At 47.1% G+C, this 11681-nt stretch overlaps 2 protein-coding genes across 2 annotated transcripts; both read left to right on the top strand.

Annotated features, from left to right (window-relative positions):
* The first annotated feature begins 2579 nt into the window (after window positions 1–2579).
* On the top strand, window positions 2580–3413 carry LOC124652409 (dehydration-responsive element-binding protein 1H-like). The gene has a single exon (XM_047191419.1). It carries the CDS (start codon window positions 2580–2582, stop codon window positions 3333–3335), a length of 756 nt encoding a protein of 251 aa, XP_047047375.1. The 3' UTR covers window positions 3336–3413.
* Window positions 3414–10039: 6626 nt separating this feature from the next.
* On the top strand, window positions 10040–10874 carry LOC124652410 (dehydration-responsive element-binding protein 1H-like). The gene has a single exon (XM_047191420.1). The coding sequence runs from the start codon at window positions 10140–10142 to the stop codon at window positions 10863–10865; it is 726 nt and encodes a 241-aa protein (XP_047047376.1). The 5' UTR covers window positions 10040–10139; the 3' UTR covers window positions 10866–10874.
* Window positions 10875–11681: the final 807 nt, after the last annotated feature.

Genomic DNA, 11681 nt, shown 5'->3' on the forward strand with positions numbered 1-11681 from the left:
AGACTGACCCTCCGGCGAAACTATTTCACCCATCTAACCCTTTTGTGTGGCGCCTATGCGAGGGGAGCCACACTGCACTGTGTGGCGCCCATGAGATGGGCGCCACACATCTTGCCTGCGTGGCGTGCATGAGCGTGCGTGGCCTACAGCTGCCAACGTGGAAGCATGTGTGGCGCCCATGGCAAGGGCGCCACACTACTCTTTATTAATAAACGTTGTCTAGAGCTGACAGAACATAGTGGTAGCTTAGTTGGATGAACCCTTTGGTGCAAACCTATAGGTCTTGAGTTCAAACCCCCAAACCACTTGATTTTATTTTTCTTTTTAAAATTATGCTAGACATTGTAGTATGTTCTAAAATATAGAACCCAGCTCCGTATTGTTTTTAAAACTTTTTTATCATTTTTTAAATCATTGTAGGAGTCCAAAATAAAACGTACTGCCTCCTATTTGTTTTAATTGATACACATGTACATAGTGTGGCGGATCTGCTTATTAGAGAAACAAACGCAAGCTAAATCATTGCTATTAGTTTATCATAGGATGCATATATATATGAAGTCATCAAACCAAACCTTTGTGAAGCAAACCTTTGTGTACAGAAATGTGTCCCTATGCCTTGGCGAGCCGTGGATGGACAGTGTACAGATTTTGGCAAGCTTAGTGCGTACAGAAATGCACATTGTGGTTCAGCGGATCCTACAACATACCGAGTTTGCTCAAATGTGTATATGTTGTGGAGAAGGAGAAATCCAAAGCCGAGTAGTTCTGTCTCCCTCTCACGGTGTATGGTTCTCTAGTTCAATTTTGAGATATTTTTGTAGTGCCACACTCAGTTTTTCTCCCTTAACCAATTTGCGTGGTTTACCATGCAAGACGTACCATACTCAGTTTTTATTGCTCCAGAACGTATGTATTAATGTACAAAACCTTTGTGAAGCAAACTAACGTTAGTGTACATCAATATATACTTCTAATTGCAAGATTTTAATTGATCCTGAAACTATAACTTAACTTCTAATTGCAAGCAATAAAATCTTAACTATCCTAATCTTAACGGAATATTTGCAGCTCATCAAGTATATATAGATACAGAAATGTTAGTGTTGCAAGCAATAGAACAAGAATTCTCTGACTATCCTGATAATCCGCATCTTCCCGTGAGGTTATCTCATGAACCATTTACTAGCCATACGAAGAGTCGATCCTTTTGAAGCAATAAAATCTTCGTGGCCTTGATTTTGCATATATAGATACAACTTCCGTGTATCACACAAAGATTTGGTTTGATGACTTCATATATACTAGATGATTCCGCGCGCGTTGCGGCGGACATAGTAGCAAAATGTTTGACTGCAATAAAATTTGAAACATATGTGAATCATATCACAAATGAGGTTAACCAAATTTCTCATCGCCGTAAGTAGGGATTACTTTACCATTTCACTGTGAAGTGAAGTATACACGTGGTTTCGATCATGTCTAGCTACGGATTCTGAACTTCGTCAGACATTTCATGCATGCATGGACTAAACAGATTAATTTGTAGAGAAAATGGTATGGGCCAGATACTCAAAACCATTGATTTGCTTGTTTTGGTCTTGATTCTGCAGCATATCACAGTCCTTGTCATCTGCAAAAGGGAAACAAAATACATGATTGTTTTTGAAAAAAAGACACTCGCTAGGGTATATCTATCAGTACAATATTTACTATTGCTGTTGTTGAGAAAATTAAATAAGCAGGCCTGGCTCATCCCCCGCTAATCTGCAAACGGAAAACACAACTATGATTAGAGCAACCCAAAAACTAATAGCAATGGTTTAGCTTGCGTTTGTTTCTCTAATAAATAGATCGGCCACGCTATGTACATGTGTATCCATTAAAACAAATAGGAGGCAGTATGTTTTATTTTGAACTCCTACAATGATTTAAAAAAATGATAATAAGTTTTAAAAACAATACGGAGCTGGGTTCTATATTTTAGAACATACTACAATGTCTAGCATAATTTTAAAAAGAAAAAATAAAATCAAGTGGTTTGGGGGTTTGAACTCAAGACCTATAGGTTTGCACCAAAGGGTTCATCCAACTAAGCTACCACTATGTTCTGTCAGCTCTAGACAACGTTTATTAATAAAGAGTAGTGTGGCGCCCTTGCCATGGGCGCCACACATGTTTCCACGTTGGCAGCTGTAGGCCACGCACGCTCATGCACGCCACGCAGGCAAGATGTGTGGCGCCCGTCTCATGGGCGCCACACAGTGCAGATGCGCTCCCTCGCATAGGCGCCACACAAAAGGGTTAGATGGGTGAAATAGTTTCGCCGGAGGGTCAGTCTGTGCTTTTCTTTCACTTTTGGGTTATTTTTGTGCAAATCGTCGCCGCCGCCCGCCGCCACGTATATGTTTGAGCGCGTGAGGCATAAACTATATAAGACCGCACCGATCACACAGCAATGAGTTACCCAACACACTCCGAGCTCGGCCTCAGCAAGATCGCCAGCAACCTCGCACTCTTCTCCAGACTCCACATCCAGCATAGCATACCTGACCAAGCTAAATCCAGCACCCAGCTACATGGACATGGCCAGTGAGCCGTCCTCCTCGTCAACCTCGTCATCGTCGCACGAGCACCCGGTGGCGTCGCGGGCGCCGGCGCCGCCCAAGCGTCCCGCGGGGCGCACCAAGTTCAAGGAGACGCGGCACCCGGTGTACCGCGGCGTGCGGCGCCGCGGCAGCGCCGGCCGGTGGGTCTGCGAGGTGCGCGTCCCCGGCGGCAAGCGCGGCGAGCGGCTCTGGCTCGGCACGCACGCCACCGCCGAGGCCGCCGCGCGCGCGCACGACGCCGGCATGCTCGCGCTGCTCGGCGGCCGCTCCGTCTCCGCCTCCGCCGCGCGCCTCAACTTCGCGGACTCCGCGTGGCTCCTCGCCGTCCCGTCCGCGCTCGCCGACCTCGCCGACGTCAGGCGCGCGGCGCTCGCCGCCGTCGCGGACTTGCAGCGCAGGGAGGCCGCCGATTGCGTCGCGACCGTCCCCGTTTACGAGGCTGACACCTCCAGCTCGTCCGCGTCGTCGTCCGTGGACGACGCCGGCTCGTCGGCGACGTCCCTGTCTTCTGAACTGGACGGATTGTTCGAGGTGCCGGCGGCTCCAGCACTTGGCATGCGAACCGACATGTTCGACTTCGAGTTCGGCTTGTCCGGGGAGATGGACCTGGGGTCGTACTACGCGGACCTCGCCGAGGGGATGCTCATCGAGCCGCCGCCGCCGGAATTCAGCGAGGTGTGCTGGGACAGCGGAGCTGATTACGCCGCGCTCTGGAGCTACAACTGAAACTGAAACACCGCCATCTGGAATGAATCTACTCAGCCTAGTAAAATGTGTGCAATCCTTATCTGAACTCATCAAAGAAACGCGAGCGGAATGACAGTGCTCCTGCCTGTCGATCGGTTGAAGGTCAACGGTTTCAGATTTCAGGCAGGTCGCAAAAAAGATTTGCTTCCAGAAAAGGCCAATAGAAAAGAAAAAAAAGATGGAGCAAGCACGATAATCCAGAAGAAGATGCGGCCGAGAACCCATCCCAGGTCAGCCGGTTGAAGCTTACCGAAGCTACTGGCCTTTTCCTCAAAGTTCAGGTAGCCACGCGAACTGACGCGGCGATTTGATGTGCCTCCCTCGCTCTTTGGTGGCGCCTTCCTGAATCCTATGGCCACCAGGGCAAGATGCCTAGATATAATGTGTCACCTTTTTTAGATGACATGCCACCTTAGATATTTAGTTTGGTGGAGTAGTGCAGTAGGTAAACACCGTTGCATTTGTTGTTTGTAAGCGTTAGAATTTTGATCCGGTGAAATGAAGGAAGGAAGTTCTTTTCTCATGTTGTTAACTCTTAAGTTTATAGCCTCTCAATAATAAGCAATTTCCATATATTAATTTAACTCAACTAGATATCATGACACCAAGATTCACGGGATTTGCCTAGACGGCATCTTCGGTGGCAAACTCGGTGCTTCTTAATTTCTCTTGTTTATCCGTGATCTAATTTCAAGAGGAATTCCTCATCAGTTTGTATCGGTTTGTCCGTTGGCATTTGTTTATAAAAGCGGTGCGAAAGCATGTTTCGACGAGACTAGATATACGATCAAAAAATATGCAATAACCTAGCACATATGTCTTAATTGCACATGCAGTAATCACAACGGGAATTAACAACTAAAATGAATAGATGTCCTTTCCCCGCTAGCGTCATCGCCCGTTCCGGTAGCCGTACGTGAGGGTCCCCATCCTCACCTCCAACTCCGCCACTCCACGCGTAGGCGCGCTCTCAGCTCCGACCTGTGGTATGGATGATCTGGGTGACCTCTTGATCTCGATGATTAGGGGATCAGGCGACCTAGTGCTCAGCATCGCAGGAAACCTGGGACTCTAGATTATCAGGGGATGAGCGACCTACGGCGGAAGATAGCACGGCCTAGGGCAGAGGGGATGAGGCAACTTGGAACGAATGAGAACATGCTACTTGGGGCGGATGGGATCGGGGGAGCTAGATGTCGCCGAGGAGTGCTCGATCTTTGCGGAAATGGAAGATGACCACCTGGGTCGAGGCGGAGATGGAAGACATGCGTAGCGATGTCATTTTGCCCGATTTTTCACCATGTCTGAAGCTTTCTTAAACGTCGTATATTTTGACATGGAGTGAGTATTAATTATTTTTACTGAGAAATTATGTTACTAAGGAAAGATAAATGATACAAAAAGAGAAAACAACAGTCTCTTATTCTTTATTAAGAGATCATCTCTTAGGTAAGAAAATACAACATCCTCATTTTTCTCTCTTTTAAATAAATATAATGTCTATGAGGCAACTGTAATAGATACTACGTCACATCATTATACTTGTCCTAAACCTTCACTGCATTAGCAAATATATACAATCAATTAGAAGTTTTGGCGGGAGTACTGCTACTTAAAAGTAGCAGAAGTACAACTTAAAATTTAGGGGACATGTCGTTTTGCCTCCATGTGCATTCCAAGCTAACCCTGCCATCCAAATATATTTTAGAAAGATATGGCCACCCTTATTACGGTCAAATGGAATAGGGTCACTGGTGGTATGGTTTCTGGTGATGTATCTGACAAGAAGCCAGAATTAGATGGTGAGAGTGAGGCTGAGGTGATTGGTTTAGACGATGATGATGACGAGGAGGAGGCAACTATGAATTGTGAGTCTGCTGACTCAGTGGATGATCCAGAACTGCCACAAGTACTCAGGGACGATAACGTCACCTTTCTGCTGACTGATGAAGATATCCAGCTCGTGGATGCTGCATTTCCTAATGAAGTACGGCGGTTTCAGGCCCAACAGGTGAGCAATTGTTACTTTCCTCCCTGTGATGTGAGTAGAACTGAAAAAGAGATGATGTCCTGGACATTATAATGAGCCACTGATGTATAAGCCGCCGGGAAGAATACGCAGGCCGAAGCGGGGCAGTCGTCGAAACCTGGCTCAGAAAAGCCTCGCCCGTAGACTTGAACAAAAAAATTTCCTAAGTCTGGGTTGGTTCCATTCCTGTGTTTGTGTTTTGTTGAAGAGTGGAATATGACTGATTCTAGAAATAGGGTACGTGGGTGTGTTTAGCAGAAAAGTTGTAAGAGAAGAGAGGTGGTGGATGAAGATGGGTGGCTTTAGCATACAAGAATGAGTTGAGAGGTGTTGGGTGAGCATGGGATGGCTTTACTCTTTAGCATAGAGGAACGGAGAGATTCCACCAATTTTAAGGTATGAGTGCATTCTAAATCTAGAGGGTATATTCTCTTTTGAGGAACCACCTCGTTTCATTCTATTTCTCAACTAAACATCGTAACGGATTGTAGGTGTGAAATCATTCTATTACATTCCACTTCATAGCCCCAAGCAAACACATCCTTGACAACCAGACATCGCTTTTGGTTGAAAATGATGGTTCCATTCTTTCAGACGACCTGCTGAAAGGATCATCAATGGAGAAGAGTGGACAAATGGAGGCCGAGCTACAAGTAGCACTTTATTTTTAAAAATTTAGAAATCATATTTTTAGATTTCAGAAAAGTTTGAAAAAAAATTCTCGATGAAGCCAATGATGAAATCTACTAATAAAGAAAATCTAATGTGAAATTCTTTATATTGTAGGCTACACAAAAATGACAAATGTGTAGATCTGAGCATAATGAATAGTGATCATTTCAAAACTGTAAAACTCGTCAGATTTTGTCATTTTTGTGTAGCTTAGAATACATAACTTTACATTGAGATCTTGCAGATTGCATCATTGGTTATAACCAATATTTTATTAGATTGTTTGAAAATTTTGAATATAATTGTGAAATTTTAAAATAAAAGGCTACATGTAGCTCGGCCTACATTTACGGTTTCTCAATACTACGTTCACGTGCGGTGACACGAGCCAAAAGGGCAACTGTCGTCATCAACGTATCATCATCCATTACGAGTAAACATGTGGTGCTTGCCCCCAGCTACTACCACATCCAAGTAGTCTTCCTGTTCCTGTCAAAATTGTCGTAGTCTCGTCTCGTAGATGCAAGCGTAGCGTGCTTTCTGCTGTCGCTTCGCTGGTTCAGTGGGCGCGCAAGTGGTTGTGGAGGAAGCAGCCGCAGAGCTCTCACGCGCTAGCTCAGTGAGCCGCTGTTTCTCCTACCGTTCCTGTCGTCGCTTCGCTGGTCCAGTGGGCGAGCGTGTGGTGGTGGAGGAAGCAGCCGCGCTACTCTAACGCGGTGAATGATCGACGCACAGTAACGCGCTAGCCCAGCTAGCGTCTCCTCATCCGATTAGCGTGTACTGCTGTGGCCAACATGGCATCGATGTGATGTGTCCCCAAATTACGTACATGCCCGGGCGATAGGGACTTGGCTTCTAGTTGCATTGATCTTTGCCTTGATGTGGGCAGGTGGTAGTGGCGCCCATGTTCTTTAATCTTGAAGATTCAGAAAACTGAGAGAAAAGCAACATATGGTAATCATGAAATATTAAGACAACATCGGAACGAATTCTCCTGCAGAATTTAAATCTCCGTTTTTCTTCTAGAAGAAAATAAATTAATGTAGCGTAGATATTAATTACACACAGTCTCTGCGCCAACAAGGATGCAATAACCAAGGAAAAAAAAAGCAGAAAACAAAGACCCGTCGCCGTGGTGACACACTGGCAACAACATCCCTCTAACCACCACCAAACAGAACACTCGGACTACGAAAGAGAGTCTCCAAAAGCAACGCCCCAAGAAGAAAACAATGCTCAAGCGTTCTCGTTGCTCGATCGAAGATCTTAGGTTTCACCATGGAGGATGTCCGAGTTCACAAAACAATGCCCTTGGAAAGGCCATTGCCAGGTACAACCAATAAAGACCAGACATTCCCTTCTCACTTGGAAAATCATGACTCGGGACTCGATCACCAAAAATGTAGTCCTCCTGAACTGCCAACCCCTTTTGCAAAGGCCGCCGCTGCAAGTCACCAAACTCCCGACACACCAAAAGATATTTTTCTCCATAATCTTCGATGAAAAATGTGCAAAGTTGATCAATTTTTACAAAATTTGAAACACCGGTTTTTTAAAGTTCAAATTCTGACAATTGTTGGCTCCCGTGCAGCTCCCCATGGCGGCACCGGGGCCAACCCTAGCCGCCACCAAAAGCTCATCTCCGTTGTAGATCCTCACCGCCGCTAACGCCGACCTCGTTTGCGACTGTGGCGGGCACTAGTGCCAAAGGAGATGGGGTAGGGGGTATATCACGAGGACACTGTTCAAGACGGCTGGGGCGGCGCGAGCACCTCGCGTCAAGCATGGCGGCCGAGGCGGAGTCATCTGGTTGATGCGACGACACTGATCTTCTTCCTCGATGATGCACTTCGGTACGATCCTAAGGAAGAGGCGATGTTGTGGGTGTTGGGTCCCATCTAGATCCTCCGTCCTCGATCTACTGGCCTAGTTCCAATGGGCCTGGCCGCCGCCGTTGGTGTGGGGACTACCTGCTCTCACGCCATGACGAATATCTACTTGATGTATTTTTTTTATTGATCTCGTCGGAGTGTCGAGTTTCGGAAGGCTCCGCTGGCGAACTCCAATGGGTGACATGCCTGGAGATTGCCTGATCAGATGTGATTCGGTCTTGCGCAGCTATGTTTTTTCTAACCGTTTGGTTTCAGTGAGCGATGCAAAACTTTGCAGTTTGTTGCCATGGCAATGCCTATTTTGAAGATAGTTATGGTGGTGTTTTGGTGGTGTTTGGTTCGGTGTTATAAGAAATAGATCCATGTATTAGGACTTTCCTTTTCTATAATTTTTTTTATCATGTGCATCCACATTGCTGTTAGGACATTGCGTTGTTGCAGAGCCTATGTATAATTGGTATCTTTACGATATTAATACTAATAAATTTTATTTTCAAAATAAAATAAAAAAAACTCTTCACCAAATTTTCAGAACTTCTTACAAAATACTCCCTCCGTCTATAAATAGATGTCTTGAATTTTTCTAAATTTGGATGTATCTATACTAAATAGTGTCTAGATCACTGGCGGACCTTAGTGGGGGCGAAATGGGCCATCACCCCCCCAGCCCATGAAGAAACAGATTATTTTTTACATGTATTTGGCCTTTTTGTTCACTAAAATCAGTTTGGGCCTCTATTTTTCGCCCCCCAGCCCATTTGCCCTCCTAGGAATTTGCCCCAAGGTCCGCCACTGGTCTAGATACATCCAAATTTTGACATATCTAAGACATCTATTTATGAACATAGGTAGTACAAAACTTCCAGTGCTCTGTTATCTTTCTCAGCGGTTTTGTTGAAGGTGGCACTTGGAAGATGGTGGAGAAGAAGAAGGAGACTACTAGACTACGAGATATCACAGGATTACAAAAGTACAGATATCACAGGCAGGGCCGGCTCAAAGATTTCGAAGGCCCCAGGGCAAACTCTATCAGTGGGCCCAGCGGAGAAAAAAATCGATTGCTATACATGGACAGATAATTTTTGTGTGAACTAATTAACACTGATCATTCTTCGGTCGTATCAAAAATCTGATACGCCTTTGTTTCAAACAAGGGATCCCTTCAAACAATGTTCATAGATGCTACAGTGAATAAAAAAGAGAAAATTGTGCCAACAAACCTTCAAACCTCGAGTAATCATGAGAAACTAGACTTACATCGGTGCATTTGTTGACACAGCAAGGTTGTCACCTCCACAAATGAGCTGAAAGGAATGAACTGCTGAACGGAAGCAGTTGTAGCCTGCTATTGTTGTACAAAGAAAGAACAAGCTGTCACAGATTGATAATTTGGATCAGCACAAAAACTATAGCCGGCCAGCTGCGTCTTGTTGAGTTTTCGAATCGAGATTTACTTGCCGATCTTGATCTCTCCAGCAATCCCGTGCTTCCGTCTCAGACTATCTATGACCGTATGTGATTAGCAAAACAGGGACTAGGGATTTCAGGGGTGGGGCGAGGGAGGCGAGATGACAGACGATGTTGAACTCCGTGCGATGATTCGATCGAGGGAAAGGAGTCGTCAATCGCGATCAATGAGTATGTTTCGTTTCCTGGACGGAGAGATCCTTACACTCTCTCGCTAGCTTATCGGCTGGCCTTGTTGTGTGCGATACGTAAGAAATGGGCCTTTTTACCATCTACTATACACTGTACCTAATACGTAGCAGATATGGGCCCCTGTATTGGATGGGTCCCGGGCCGTCGCACCTCTTGCCCTGGGCCAGAGCCGGCCCTGATCACAGGGACAAACGGAAATCCTGTCATGTCGTTTTATCCCCTGTGCTGCATGTGGCTTTACAGCGCAGAGCCCCTCGAAATATAATATGGGTCCCTGCTTTGCTTAACGCTGCAAAACAAGGACACGCGTCAGCTCCTCACCGGAACGGCGCCGCCGCCCGCCGCCACGTATATTTTTGAGCGCGTGAGGCATAAACTATATAAGACCGCACCCCGCGCACAGCAATGAGTTACCCAACACACTCCGAGCTCGACCTCAGCAAGATCGCCAGCAACCTCACACTCCACATCCCAACCATATCTGACGAAGCTAAAGCCAGCACCAAGCTAGTGATCGATCGGCAGCCAGCAATGGACATGAGCGGCTCATCTTCCTCTTCAACGTCGTCGCACGAGCACTCGGCGGCGACGTCGTGGGCGCCGCCGCCCAAGCGTCCCGCGGGCCGCACCAAGTTCAAGGAGACGCGGCACCCGGTGTACCGCGGCGTGCGGCGCCGCGGCAGCGCCGGCCGGTGGGTGTGCGAGGTGCGCGTGCCCGGCGGCAAGCGCGGCGAGCGGCTCTGGCTCGGCACGCACGCCACCGCCGAGGCCGCCGCGCGCGCGCACGACGCCGGCATGCTCGCGCTGCTCGGCGGCCGCTCCGCCGCGCGCCTCAACTTCGCGGACTCCGCGTGGCTCCTCGCCGTCCCGTCCGCGCTCGCCGACCTCGCCGACGTCAGGCGCGCGGCCCTCGCCGCCGTCGCGGACTTGCAGCGCCGGGAGGCCGCCGATTGCGTCGCGACCGTCCCCGTTTACGAGGCTGACACCTTAAGCTCGTCCGCGTCGTCGACCGAGGATGACGCCGGCTCGTCGGCGACGTCCCTGTCTTCTGAACTGGACGGGCTGTTCGAGGTGCCGGCGGCTGCGGTACTGGGCAGCGACATGTTCGACTTCGAGTTCGGCTTGTCCGGAGAGATGGACCTGGGATCGTACTACGCGGACCTCGCGGAGGGGATGCTCATCGAGCCGCCGCCGCCGGAATTCAGCGAGGTGTGCTGGGACAGCGGAGCTGATTACGCCGCGCTCTGGAGCTACTGATGAAACTGAAACACGCCCGGAACAAACTGAACCTGCACCTGCTTGCAGTCAGCATAGCAAAATCTGTGGAACCTTTAACCGAAGACGCCAAATTACATGACCCGAAGAGAAAGAAACACGATTAGAAGGACACTGCTGCTCCCCATCAATCGGTTCAAGGTCAACAGGTTTCAGATATTTCAGACAGATCGCAAAAAGATTACTCCGTCTACAAAAGGGCAATTAAGAGAAAAGATACGCTAATCCAGAAGCTGTGGCCGAGAATCCATCCAAGATATGGGTCTTCTCCCGGTTTCCTCAGAGTCCAGCCACGCGAACTTCTGACGCGCCTCGCTCTTTGGCGGCTCCTTCCTGAATCCTATGGCCAACAGGGCAAGATGCCTAGATATAATGTGTCACTTTAGATGACGTGCCACCTTATATATTTAGATATCTAGTTTGATGGAGTAGTGTAGTAGGTAAACGCTGTTGCATTTGTTGTTTGTAAGCGTTAGAATTTTGATCCGGTGAAATGAAGGAAGGAAGTTCTTTTCTCACGTTAATTAACTCTGGAAAGTTTATAGCCTCTTAGTCTTAATTATGGACAGATATTTCCTGCATATGGGCACTAGTGATCTCGTTTTCTAAATAAATTAAAAATCATATTTTTGAGTTTTAAAAATTCTGAAAAAATCTACATATAGCCAATAATGTATCCCACAAACGTGTAAAATATAAATTTCAAGTACTTTCTATTTTAAGCTACAAAAATGACAAAAGTGCAGATCTAAGTAGTCTATTTCAAATCTCTAAAAACATGTCAGGTTTTTTTTTATT

Source organism: Lolium rigidum, chromosome 5, assembly GCF_022539505.1.
Source record: "Lolium rigidum isolate FL_2022 chromosome 5, APGP_CSIRO_Lrig_0.1, whole genome shotgun sequence".
Taxonomy (NCBI): domain Eukaryota; kingdom Viridiplantae; phylum Streptophyta; class Magnoliopsida; order Poales; family Poaceae; genus Lolium; species Lolium rigidum.